The 14,609-nt window shown below is 41.9% G+C and overlaps 1 protein-coding gene across 1 annotated transcript in view; it reads right to left on the bottom strand.

Moving 5' to 3' along the window:
• Positions 1–14,609, bottom strand: part of ADCY5 (adenylate cyclase 5) — a 223,311-nt gene that overhangs the window by 59,727 nt on the left and 148,975 nt on the right. Inside the window, exons 4-5 of the mRNA XM_059820599.1 lie at positions 2,462–2,573; positions 2,171–2,298 (exon numbers count right to left, since the gene is read on the bottom strand). Coding sequence (XP_059676582.1) covers positions 2,171–2,298; positions 2,462–2,573 — 240 coding nt within the window. The remainder of the gene's footprint in view (positions 1–2,170; positions 2,299–2,461; positions 2,574–14,609) is intronic.

The following is a 14,609-nucleotide window of genomic DNA, read 5'->3' as shown; positions in this document are numbered from 1 at the left end:
GACCAGGGAACTTCTCCCAGTAGAGTTGTTGATGAGAATGTGACTTTCTCCAGATTTCGCAGCAAACAAATGACTTTGGTTATCCTTTATAGACAAATGAAATATCCTTTGTTACCTTCCATTTTTTTTTAGTTCACTTATACCAGCAGTACAGTGAACATAATTCTATCTTTCTGATCTGGGGTAACACTCCCTGTTGTTATTGTACACAGATGAAATCAGCCTACAGGCAGGGCCCAGTGGTGGTGAAGCCTGCAATCAAATGTTTAGTAACTATTTGTTACCTGCAATCAAATGTTCAGTAGCTATTGGTTACCTTAATTGTGAAACCTCTTATCTTGATCCTTAGGGGAGGAGGAGGTGGGGGTGAAGCAGGGGTAGTGAGAACAGAGTCACCTTCCAGACTTATTAAGAGATTAAGATTGTTAAATGCATTCATCATACATCAAGTGGGAAACAAGTTTTAAAGGCTGCTGAAGAGCTATTTGTAAACAAACATTGAGTGCACTTCAGCTCCATGTTTATCTCAAGGTAAGGTGGGTTGCAGTTAATCAATGAAGTCTAGACATCCTGGTGTTACTCAACCTTGTAGGGGATTACACAGCAATGTGTCACGGTCTCTGGATTTCATCAGGCCAACTACTGGAGAAAGTGAGACTTCCCTGAACAATGTTCTGTGTAGGGCTGGTGGCTAAGCATTGCTGCTTCCTGTGTTTGACAAGACACTTTGTCACCTGCCACTTAATTGCAACTCACCTAGAAGAAATAGCATCCTTTCAAGGGCTACTGAAAACTAGTTACTTGCAACTCCTTTTATTTTGCATTTTGCATACAAACCCCAAAAGCAGACTGGTGCAAAGCAACAGAGTTTAAAACCAGGAAAGTAAGGTAGGAAGTCCTGACAGCGTACACTGTATACAAAGCAAGGGAACGCTGCTGCGTACTGCTCTTTGAATGGGGTCTCCTGGGTGAAAACACTGCTTTTCAAACTATGTATCTGTGTTATGAAAATGAGGCTGAAAAGTGTGGGTGTGTATTCATGTCCTTGCAGAAATTCAAATGGTAAGGATGTACTATATCAAGCTCAGCAAATAGATAGCTCTAGTTTTTATCAAGATGAAGTGGAAACTCCATCAATTTACTGAATCGAATGAGAGGAGAACTCCATAGAGGTCTTCTACTTCTCTGTTGGTACCACTGATACTTTAGAAGATGCTTTCACAAAATAAAAAAACGGAAGAGAAGGGAAAAGGAAGCAAAGTCTCTGTGCAGCAGGGGTGGTGTAGATGTTAAGGTCATCTCAGGTACCATCCAAAACTGACTGAACTTTGTGCCTAAACTTGCATACACTCAAGATGACCAAATAAATCTTCCCTCCCTGCATTCTGAAAGAATTGGCCTGTGGAAGGTCATGTCTGTTGCAAACAATATTCAACATTGTCTGCGATCCTCCAAGTAATATAACTAGATATGGGTCTCATATTCGTTACTCTCTAAAGACAAGAATGGTCTGGACAAACACAGGATTGCTAGTCTGACCTCAGGAGCAGGCAAAGCTTCAGAACAGATTTTAAAAGAAAAAAATAAAGATGGGGAAGTAACTGGAAATTAAGGAAAAAGCACCACGGATCTGTCCCAGTCTGTGCCAGATCAATTTTATGGTCTTCTTCAATAATTAATTTAACTAAAGTAAGAAAGTCTTGAATATGACCTTATTGGCATAGGGACACATGGAGAAGGATTAGTTAAACTAGAGAAGACAGACCTTAGCAGAGGAATTGTAAGGTAAGTAAAAAGCTGGTTTAAAGACAGGTAAGTGAAGAGTGACTGAAATTTAATAAAGTTATTATTAATCCTCTGATTTCACATTTCTGTAATTCACTGGAATCCTCCTTTGGGAATGAGACTTCCAGTAATTACAGTAACCTTTGCCTTTCTCATCAGGAGATTGAGCTCTGGTATCCATGTGGCTGTAATGGACTCAAGTGTCTGTCTTTCTGCTGTCAAATCTTTACCACATTTTGTTTTCTTGTTCCAGCTGGTCTCCCTTTTTGCTGGAATCGGTTCCCTGGTTTGGCTAGCTTGCTACTAACGTAAGGAAGACCTAACGGGAAAAGAGAATCTACTTGCTATTTGTTCTGAAATTCTCCATGGGGACTATGGTACTTACGAGATGGCCTCTATCATATCCATTCCCATTTCAACACAGCAGTGTGCATGGTCAGCTCTTGCTTCTGGCAACCCAGACACACAGTAATAGCAATCACCCAGGATCTTGATACGTAAACAGTGGTTCTCCTTAAAAAAAAAAAAAAAAAAAAAGAAGTATTCAGCTTATATTCATGCTTGCAATAGCTTGCCTTTTAGGGCAGTGAATATTTACAGAAAACCAGTGAACCAGTACAATATGTCATTCTTGCAACAGGAAAAAAAAAAATCAGAATTATAATAGAAAACTTACAGCTGCTAGCTTATCAAATCTGGCAAAGAGCTCGTTCAGCGTCATGACCAGCTCCTGAGCAGTGCACTGGGAGGCCAGACTTGTGAAACCCTCTATGTCTGCAAAGAGGATGCTTGGGAAAAAAGAGAAAAAAAACATATTAAAGCGTCACAAAATCTGTTGCTGATATTTGTGTAAGTTCTGGGGTAGAAGTCCAGGGATGGCAACACATGTAGGGATGTTCCAGACCTATAGCAGCAAGGAGATGAGCACCCCTAATGCCACCTTATGATACAGCCTCTATCACACATAAAGCCCTGAGGGGCACGGCCTCATCCCCTCCAGAGATTAGAAAGGATGAGAAAACCCCACAAGCCTTTCATCCCCCCATCCCTACCCGATGTCCAGAAAATTTACAGTACACTGGGAGCTGGTGGTGGCATGATAATGCTATCAGCCATCATTAACAACAAAGCACTCCTACACAATGACCAAATTAGCCCAGATATAAAATCAACACTTACCCATTTTGTTCACACTCCTCAACATCTCAGCTCAATAACATCACCTGTGTCTTAACTCTGCTGCAGAAAAACCACACTCCTCTGCCCACTTCACCCGCTGTCAAAGTGCAGCCGCAAAATACAGTCCCTCTCTAGTGAATAACCTTAACCTGCCTACCACAGCTTTCACCCCACTTTGATGCTCTGCTTCCATGCACACAGCCCAGCCCGGTGGCCGGCAGCACGCTGCCCTGTACCATGTGCCTGGCAGACACGCTCCTGTAATGTTATAAATGTACAAAGCCAGGCACAACAGCACCGCGTGCTGCCGGGGCGAAGGCTTGGGCGCAGCAGGGCTGGCTGGCCGTGCCCTAACACATTCGGCTGTCCTGGTGAAGACTTACCGTCGGACTTTTATGCTCTTCAGTCTCTGGAGAAGAAAATCCACACTGATTTACTCTACTCTACTCTACTCAACTCCCAGCTGTACACACTTCTCACTCGCTGCCTTTTTTTTTTTTTTTTTTGCTCAGCTTCTAAAGAACTACAGAAATGAAACCTCTCATTTGTACCACACCTTCCAGCTGGCTTAGCACCTGAAACACTATAAAAATATACGCCTGCAGTGCTCAGGAGCAACTCTCAGTAAGGCTGCAAGCAGGCATCGCCCAGCTTCCTGCCGAACGACAAGCACAGCCCCTGCCAACTGAGGCAAACCTCCGCTATCGCAACAAGGATACCGAATCACTCCCATCTGCCCAGGATGGACCAGGAAAGCCCTCTGAAAGCAGCGTGGACTGTTTTGAAAGCACAATTGTTTAAATCACAAGTATTAAAAATGATTCATTGATTTCAATTAATCAATTTTAATGTTGTACTGCAAAGATTTTTTTTTTTAAAACTGGGAAAAAATTCTGTCTTGTTGATAATTACAGTGAAAATGCTGATTTGCAATCAAACACACCCATTATGCTAAATATAAAACTATTCAGTAAAACAAGCACCAGACTATTCCTATATAGGTCTAAGAAAAAATGTATAGATGCACACACATTTATATAAATATAAAATTAATAAGCTATACTTGTATATTGGAACATTTATCAAGGTGTTGATTTCTTCTTTGAAGTTGATTATTGCATCAAGCTGTACTTGAACCGGAAGAGAAATTAGAAGTGTAAATAACAAGCACTTTGGAATTGTTTCTTCTTTGTAAAACAAAACTCCAACATGTTTTAAGCAAATTGCAGAGGCTATGTTTTCAGTTGGAATTCCCCGCAATGTCTTCGTACAGAAAGCAAAGACAACAAAAATATTTTCACAAGCATTTTTTTTTTTTGCAAAAATCCTGAAACACATTTCAATTCTGGCATGCTTTTCATATTTTCCTTCTACATTTCAACTCCAATAAATCATCAACCAAACATATTGCATTAAATATTTCTTTGTTAGTCAGACTGAAAGTAAAATGTACAAGAAAAAAGCAAGAGAGGAATGCAGGGATGTCTGAATCAAAATATACTTTGACATTTTTTAAACACTTGAGAAAATACACAAAAAATAAATCAAGATTTCACATATTCACAAATAAAAGTAAATGTCCCAAAGAAATACAGTTGAAACCAACTGAAATCTTAGAGATATCTGTATTGCTGGCTAAGCAACTTAAGTATGTTTTAATATGCAATGTACAAATAGGAAACGTCTCCAGTTTTTGTGGCAGTAACAAAGTGTATCTTGTTGCAAGCGTGTTCCTATTCCAGCATGGGGCAAATTGCAAATTCCTCACTTGTGGACATGTTCACACTCTTTGCTTGGGTGCGTGTTGTAACACAGCTATAACACAGCTGTGTTAGAACAGGAAGAGTACAGAGCAATTGCTACTCTGACATTCCGATAGCAATGGATATATCTGAAAATACTACACAGGGATGCCCTGAGCCATCTCCTCATGCCTGATTCAGAAAATTAGTGCTAGCATAGCATCATGATAAAAATAGATAAACTGAAGGTTGCCCCCTCCTTTCCCCATTACTATCATGCCAGATAAATGGATCAGACATTCCTAGAAGTTAAATCGCAGCAATATTTTCAACCAGGCAAATGAAGTAATCAGCAGAGACATATGGAGCTAACCTAGGCACAGATTTATGCCTTTTCAAATTGAAGCTACTTGATTACAACATTTTCTCAAACTTGTAGCCTTCTATGGGTGACCAGCAAATTGCTCTTTGTTCAAATTCAGCAGCTGTCTCCTTCATCTTGATCCTCGTCTTGCACTTCCAAGGACAGCACAGTTGCAGCTCCACATGCAGCTCTGGCCGAGTTCTAGAAAACTACATTTATAAGCAACTACAAAAGGGTTTATTATGAGAATAAAACCTGGAAAGGTTGCACGATGGGACTCAGAAATGCATTCTGCATATGAGCCAGTAGCAATATAAGATAGTTAACATTGTCTGATGCCCCTTGTTAGGAAGCCAACATTCACTACATGAGATGCTTCTCTGAGTGAGTGTTTTGTTTGAGGAAAGAGGGATACATGAAACAATTTCAACAAAGCCAGTTTGATAATTTTGAAAAGTGAAGTCAAGGAAAAAGAAGTTTGGTTTTATCTAAAGTAAAGGAATGAATTACAAGGATTTTTTTAGATGCTTCAAGTCTCTTCTCACTCTTGAACATGGACATAACTCTTGGCAATAAGGGGAAGAGCTTCATCTGGCAAATGCCTTTTGCTCTTTATACAAAAACCTACTCAGAATTGGTTACATGTTAAGTCCTTTGCATGACTCAGTTTTTTTGCACACTTTGTGATTAACGTGACCGTTATCTACCTGCACAGTGCATCCCTTTGCCTCTCTTCTATGTCAGCTGAGTAACATATGTACCTGTTGCAGCACCTGAGCATATTCCATTTCAGGCTTGAGACAGCTGTGTGACCTGCTCTGCTGCCAAATAGCTATGCCACTGAGCTATCAGAAGACACTGCCTGGGACACATGGGCTGCAAGGAATGGAAAACCTCATCAGGGTGTGGAAAGGACCACATGGGAGATGGCAGAGGACAGAGCAGTGATCTGGGAACTGAAGACAGAGAGGGGAAAGACACATCTGTGGCAGAAGACTGGAGAAAGAACAGCACATGACTGTCAGAGAAAACAGCCCTTGCAAACAGGAACCCAGCCTGAAGCTTCCCTGTCCTCTGCTCTCAACAGAGAGCTCTGAAAGCCACTAAATCACATTTTACTCCTGCCTAATCTGTTCCCTCCACACACTCCTGCTAGCACTGCAGCTCCAGCAGCAGAGACAACAGGCTTATCACTGCCAACCCTGCTAATGACCCGCAAGGGAGGAATGGGGACCCGTGTACATGGTGCTGTGCCATGCCACTTCTGTTCCTTTTGTTATTAGCCCCAGTAACCTTTAAATTCAGCCTTCTCCCTGTAAAATACCCAACAGCCTGGAAGCAACTAGGAAAAAAGTAGATTTCTCTTACAATAGCCATCAGGGAACAGCACATGATCCTCATCCTGTGTTTAGTCAGAGCTTTTCTTTAAAAATGAATCCCACTATATCTCCTTACACACACAACACACATGCAGTGAGGTTGCAGGAGCATCTCCCAGTCCTGCCAGCTCATCTTACCCGGACTAGAAGTCTTAGCGTTTAAACACACAGCTTCTTCACTACCCTTAGGTCCTCACTCCACACTTCAGTCTTTCATGTCAGACTACCCTTAGCAATGAAAAGATTTTATTAAAGGACAATGGTGATGAATGATTGTGATAAAGGGCACAACTCAAGCCAACTATTTGTCAGTCTTCAGAGAGCAAGGCATTTTCTTGCTGGTGGGAGCACAATGCCAGTAATAGGCCTTCCTTGTGCCAAAATGTGGGGTAAATGACAGTGGTCCACAGAAAGTCAAATGAAATAATTATTATAGCTATAAAATATTGTGAGATAAGTAAGGCAGTGGTTTAGAAGTACTATTAGCTGAAGCTGACTGGAAGAGATTGACCACACAATCTGCAGCCTGGGCATCAACAACTATTATCAGCCTTGGGTTCCAGTCCCTTCATCTGGAAGGCTACTGCTTTGTGGAAAAAAACAGTTTAGCATGTAATTAAAATGTTGTAAAGGCTTCAGAGCTCTTGATATATTTTCCACTCCGTCACTGCCTTCAGATTTACCATCTGATCGGGTTTTGTCCAGCAGTAACCAGGGTATGACCTCAAAAAAGACAAAAAAAAGGTTCATTTCTGGGAAAGACAGACAAGAAAAGGGGAGTTATCATTCATTTTATAAGGTTTTTGAAAAATTATTTCTGTTTAATTTTGGTTGAAAAGTACCACAAATTGTGTTATAGGGTAGAGGTGAATACTTTCCTAATCTTCTATTTCAGCTCCTATTTCCAGCAAGGACTGGCTCAAGATTTCATAGCTGTACAAGGCATGCTCAGTTTTGTGCTTGTTGCCCTACGTGGCTCATGACGCTGACGGAAAAAAGATGAAAAGGAGCTTGGGTAGCTTCCAGATCCTGCCATCCTCCCCTCTGCTTAGGGACCAGCCTTATACCTGCTTGTTCTCGCCAAAGCCCCAGGCAGGGGAGCAGGAAGGGCAGATGCACGGACTGGAGCATCCCTGTGCCGCTGGCTCCTGCTGATTCCAAGAGCCCAGGGCTGATGGGCAGCACAGGGCAGGCGGGACACACAGCTCTAGCTGCTGCTGCCATCAGGATGCCAGCCTCTGCCTGAGCTTGGACCTTACCAAAACAACCACCACCGCTGCGGACTGCGAGACCTCCATGAGCAGGATGTCTAGATGCGTTTTGCAGAGTGCTTGACCTAGCTGCAAAGGCAGAGTGAGATGAAATGGGGAGAGGAGCAGCCAAGATGCAGAGCCAAGAGGAGAAAATTCCCGAAGTGCCGTGCTCAGCTTTCCCATTTATTGGTCTGTAATGCATTCACAGGATAGTTCAGATACACACGGACAGGCAGCTCAGGTACCAACAGGAGCCTCAGTGCAACAGCCCCGAGATCAGCAGTGTGAGCCTGCCCAGCTTGGGCTGCTTCCACAGTCTGTGCTCAGGTCCATCCCACTGCACCTTGGGTCCTAACACTGCAGGTCACTTAAAACTAGCTCCTGTAATTCAGGTGATCCTTGCTGTGCCTGTGCTGCCAACATACCCTGAGGCAGAACCACCACAGGATTTTTCAGATGGCAAAGGAGAAGGTTCTTAGCAAGAGTGCAGGAAGGGGAGAGATCTTGGCAGAAATCAAAGAACAATGTAAGGAGTAGGAAGAGCTAAGGACAAGGTGGGAAGCAGGAAACCCACATGAGACATTTAAAAACCACACACACCTACAGAGAATGATTTTGAAGTGCAGCCTTAAATGTCTGACGCTAATAGAGTTATCAAAGGAGGGACATGACACAGCCAGGTTTCCCTGCAAATGCAGGATTATTCAAAACACTAAATTAAATCATCAGTGCTTCTAATGTAAAAACAAAAAAACAGTCATGTTCTATTTCGAGATATGTGCGTGCCATGCACGCCAGCCACAACATAAATCAAGCAAGGCAAGAAACACAAACCCTATCACCATCACAACGGTAATGCCAGTCATGAATATAAACACCATGTGTTACTGGAAACCGAACACCACAGGCATTGCATGGGAAACAGAACAAAACCCCAGACTTGGTGAGCTTTAATGACTTATAAAAACAGCAAAGTGCATCTGACTGCATGTGAATCAAAGCCATGGTATTTTACTGCAACAAACACTACCTCCAAGAGAAGAAAAAATGTACCATAATAATCATTGTTCACTAAATACAAACTCATTAATTTGCATTCATGAGCAAAGGTGTAACAAGAGAAAGCCATTCACTGTAGACACAGCCTGCCCTTGCCAGTGAATTCACTAGGCTAATTGGTAAGGACAGTGTCTCAAGGGTGCTACTGTTATTTTACAACACCATCCACTGCTATTGGTGTTGCATGTCATTAAGTCATGCTGTGAACAAGGAAGAAGAAAGAAGAAGGATGGATTGGGATGAAGATGACAAAACTCTCAGTTGAAGGGCTGGGTCGAGCCCTTAACACCAAACTAGGCTTTCACAGAATCACAGAATGGTTGAAGGTGGAAGGGACCTCTGGAGGTCATCTTGTCCAACCCCCCTGCTCAAGCAGGGCCACCTAGAGCTGCTTACCCCAGACCATGTTCAGGTGTCTTTTGAGTATCTCAAAGATGGGAGCATCTCTTGAGCAGTTTGGTAAATGAGTCAATTTTCACACTTGGACATCTGTTTAAAAGCCAGTTCCGCAGCACCACTGTAAGCTCAGAAGTTCTCTTCCAGCTCCAGCGGCATAAACATAGTACTAAGTTCATCTAGATGTTCCTAGAATAGACATGGCATCAAAATACACCCAGTGTCTCTTTCCTAGCTATAGCCACTTGGGGATGGGATTACAAGGAGGTACTCTGTGTGCTCTCTCTTCTACCCCCCCTATGCACAAAAAGGATTTCAGCTTCCAGAAACACTAAGTGAGAACACCTCATAATGCTCTTTCCCTCCTGAATTTAATAGCAGCAACAACAAAGGGACAAACCAAAACAAGCTGAGGACAAGTTCACAGCAGTGGCACAGTGACCGCGGTCAGGCAGCATGTCTGGGTAAAGCAGCACGAACGTGAGCAAGGGCAGCAAAGCACACCTAAGGAGGGTGAAGTGGCCCACACAGATAATCGTGCTGAGTGACAGCCCAGTGACTGGTCCAGCAAAGGGTACAAGCTACTTCCAGACTAACTCAGGTCTCAACAGCACATCAGCCCTGCTCTCTAGGGTTGTCTATGCCACAGGCTAAGGTCTTAGCCTTAGCAATACAAAAAATGTTCTCCAGAACAGCAGGACATCCGACAGACCAGAGGTTAAAATATTTCCTTCTCCTACAGTCATGGAAAAAAAAAAAAAAACAGTAAAAAAATACACTCTCTTTCCTCAACTTATATGGTAGTTTCAGAGAAGATCCGTTTACTATTGGAAATCACCTATTGTTTCAAATGAGTCCTAGCACTTCTGCAACACATCAGCTGGCACAGCTCACCCTTGGGAAGCGGGACTCCATTGTGCACCGTGACAGTGCTCCACCTTAAGATCAGTCATGCTGGCTCCCACTTGCTCAGGTGGGTGAGAAGGCACATATGTACACAAATGCTGTGATAAGCAAAGCAATACTTTAAGAGAGAGAGAGAAAATAACACAAAATAGGAGGAAATACACACAAAACCCCTACAAAACCGAAAGCCCAGAAAACTGTGAGCCTTTTTACCTTTTTCTTTACAGCAAAAGGCAGAAAGCCTCCTGTCCCTCTCCCAAAGTAGCCAAAAATGTAAACCAAAACCACGTCCCATATTTGAGAAGTTCATGCTGCAAGACCATACCAACTGAAACTGGTAACAGAGTAAAAACTGACAAAGAAGCAGGAGACCAGATGGCTCTCGGAGACACTGGTGGCAACGTGCAGACTGCTATCCGCAGAGCCACTGCATGACGACAGCAAGGCTCATTGCAAAGATATAAACTGCAGAACCCTGCCTTTACTTGATTTTCCCATGTTGGCTCTTGAATGAGTATTACCGGAGGTTAGAACTGCCTGGGGGACTCAGCTGAGAGATGCACATCTCCAGCACAAACTCTCAGCATTTGCGGTTGCAGCTCTGTCTGCGTTAGCAATGTGCTCCTGGGAATGCCCCGCTGAGAGTGTCTGACCCTGCTGGCGCTCAAGAGCTGCTGAGAAAAATGGCACCATACTTTCCATCATGGTCAGTGCTCCTCACCTCAATGCCTGTGGTCTGTCCTTCACTGTCAATGCAGGAAATGAGAAGAAATTAAAATTCTGAGATCACCAACCAGAAGGCAAAGACTGCACCAGTCATACAGGGAAAAGTTTTTCCATGACCTCCCTAGGTTTGCGTTTACAAGCATGAGTAGCAACCCCAGTTATTGGAACTCAGTTATAGCTAAGCAGCACCAGTACTCATTTTTTATTTTAAACATGAAAAACTTGCTACCCTCCCTCTCTAAACATCTTGAGTTAAAAGATTTTCCTATTTCAGCAGGCTATATTTAACCAGATTGATTCTTCACTGGAAATAGGAGTAATAAATAGCTTTTTGGGAAGAAAAACTATTTGGGGAAGGCAAAACAAATAAAGATAGATATGCAGTGGCTACCAGCCAAACTATAGGTGGAGCACGTTATAGATGACTTTGAGATGAGTGGAGGGAATTTTATTACTCCATCATTGCAAGCCAAATTAGATGCTGCTGTCTATCAAACATAAAAACAAAATCCAAGCGGCCTAAATAAGATTTGGGGTTATTAAGAAGATGGGACTTCAGAACTTTTTCATGTATCTAAGAAGGGACTGATGGGAATGTGAAATTTTTTCCAATCATTCCGGTCAGGGGAAAAACCATGTAAATGAGAAAGATGCCAAATCCATTCCAAATTCAAGGAAGTTTAGGAAAGCAAACTTGAAGGATATACGTGGCCTTTTGCAAAACGGTGCAAAGGAACCATGCGTACTGCTGACCCCAACCGTGTGCCTTTGCTTTGGCTTCGAGCAAGCCCAGACTCACCCGGGTCTGCCTGACCAGGGCAGAAGAGCTGGCAGGTCTGTCCAAACTGGAGCTGGATCCAGCCCACACCAAAATAAATCTCAGATTCATCTGTCCCACAAGACAGCCTGAAATCCAGAACTGCGCATAACAAAAAGGAAAAGCCATGTTATTTTCTGGTTTTCAAACTTCAGGCATACTTTTTGCTGTGAGCTTTCTTGCAATCTGTCTTCTGGCATTAGAGCAATCTCTGATGTCAAAATCCTGCCAAAAAGCAACAAGAAGGAAGACAGAGCTAAAAGAACTCTGCAAGAAGGAACTATCCATTACCACCACAGCTGTAGGAGTCTGGCAGTATTCCTCCCTGCCCCGCTTTGAGAGAACGGCTTGCAAAAGCGACTGAAGCCATAGAAGCAGCGCAATAGGAAAGAGAAACAACTAAAAACTTAAGTATTAAAATAAAACACAACTGTTGCATAGAGGCTGTGTACCAGCAATCAATCAGTTGTCAGAGAAGGCAACAGAGTAATGAATTATGGCACAGACAGTTAACAGTTTCATGTGTATATCCCGGGTCAGGCACATGGGATGGAGATCAAGTTGCATCTAATCAAGTTTGGGATGCTTTCTGTTATATATTGCTCAGGTCTTTGTCTTTGTTGGTGAAAGACTGAGCTCTTCGTAGCTGTGCAAAATGCATTCAGTCTGTTCTTCCCTAGTATCACGGATATTCAGTCAAACAATGATGCTTTTGTACTGCCTACCCAAAAAGGTGCAGTAGTTCTGTATGCAGTGGTCATGTCAACCTAACCTTACTTCTTCCTCAACTCTCTCCACTAGCTTCCCCAGTGTCCTGTCCTTTTGTGATTTACTTACTCTGCAGTTTCAGTAAGTTGGGGTTTTCCCTCTGGAAAGTCACTACATAATGAAAACATTACATTAGTATATAAATGTCATCATTTAAAACATTAAGGAGCAACTATGCCTTTCCTATAGTTATCTCGATTTCCCGAGGAGAATAGGTACCAAAATACTCAGACTGTTTCATGGGTAAGCTGAGAATGGACAAGTGATGTGATGTTCTGTATACACGATTATCCTTCGTGTTTGGGACCTTACTAGATCAATAATACTGAAGTGTCCATTAGCTGAAAAAAACGATTGCTGAAGAACAGCAACATAAGTCTTACTGCCCTTTCTGGAACAGTCAACATGAGTTGACTCGCTGCCTCCTCGTTTCTCTATTTTTAAATGTAATCAAGCAGCTGTGTTTTTAAAATGACACCGATGAAACTGTAAAGAGAAATGGACCCAAAGCATATAGAGAAACTTAACAGTGAACACTTTGTAATGGCCACTTTTCTGAGAAACACCAATGCAACATCAGTGGAGAAGAACTTTAAAATGAAGACATAATCCTTTGTTAGTTCTTCTGAAAAGTAAAATGGCTGGCCAAAGAAAATGGTACAGCTCACTAACTGAGGGATCAACTTGTTATTAATTAATAAACAAACCTGATAATAAATTTAATAATAAAACACATGATGTTTTCAGTGAGAAGGGAGATTGGCGGTAATTTCAGAATTAAATGAAAAGGAAAAAATCCTGCAGGAAATTGAACTCGTTATCTGGTTATTGTACACTATATTAATATTCCTTACCTGATAAGAACCAGTAATGAATAGATATCCTCAACTCACGAGTAAAGTTCTCCCAACTTTACGAGGGCTACAATTTAACGTTAAGGGTTTGTTTCCTTTTTAAGATATGATCTACCATCACATTGCAATTGATCAATGGCACTTGAGCTGACATCTATCTTTGGTTCCCTTTGGTGACAAAGAAAACTCCAGCTGCCATGCAGAAACAATGTAAATATAATGAAAATCTGTACAATCAGTATCAGCAGTAAAAACATTCTCTCTTAGGAGGCAGTATAGTGAGCTCACTGAATGAGTATTTCTATGCAAAGATCATCCCTGAACAGGGAATATTAAATTCTATGCACCTCTTCAGCCCCTAACATACCTCATATTCCAAATACTTCGCATATGTCCATTATTTCATAGATAGTAAGCAGCGTTAAATCTACTTTATGGCATCCAGATTATATACTCTAATACCAGAAAACATTTACATCACTTTTGTTTTATTATGCTGGTCAAGATACTAGCTATCCAGACACCTTGAGACTAATCTTTGACAGCCCATCATTTGACTCTGTGATCAGTTACTTAGCTGGCTCTGTCTTAAATTTCTTTCTTTACAAAATAAAATGGACCATTGCATCTCTACCTTCTTAAGCATATGAAGTCTTCAGACTGGCATTAAGCAATTGTTAAAATGTCATTGGTGCTAGAAAAGCAACACCACACAATTTTCCAGAGACAGCAGTATGGTATATAAAGAAAATATATAAAGGCGCTCAAGGTCATGTGGGAAAACCACGGCAAAGCAAGAATGTAAATCCTGGCCTCATGAGTCCCGGGAACATCCACAGAAAACCTCCTCCTGGGATGCTGGAGCAGGGAACAGGGCGAGGCAGGTCTGCCCACCGCATATGTAAGTCTTTTTAACTTTCCACTGAATCTCCCCTGATTTTTGCAATCAGTGGTTTCTTCCCATAATGAAGCAGGCATATAATTTTAACTTGATTTCAAGAGAATTACTGTAATTGCCACCACCAGAATAATAGATCTGTGTATAAAGAAATGGCTTTTCTCTTGCATTTTCCACTGGAAAATTTAATTTCTGTGTTAATGCATTAAGATATTTCACTAAGCCATTTGCTTCCTACTCTCAATATTCACAAAATAGCATCTCCAAATGAAGTTCCTGTAAACAGTTATTAGTTTACCAGTGAACTAATACCAATAAAATCAATAGAGTCTGACCAGATCTTTTCTATAGCATAGAAAGCCACCTTCGAGACCACTTAAGATATGTATTATGGTAATGTGTCTCAGACCATAAAAACAAGAGGAAAGTTACTGTGTCAGATCTTCCTACATCTAGGCAAAACCAGTCTAGCTGATTTCTGCT

The sequence above is a fragment of the Gavia stellata genome, chromosome 8 (genome assembly GCF_030936135.1).
Source record: "Gavia stellata isolate bGavSte3 chromosome 8, bGavSte3.hap2, whole genome shotgun sequence".
Taxonomy (NCBI): Eukaryota; Metazoa; Chordata; class Aves; order Gaviiformes; family Gaviidae; genus Gavia; species Gavia stellata.
This window is presented reverse-complemented; position numbering and strand designations above follow the sequence as displayed.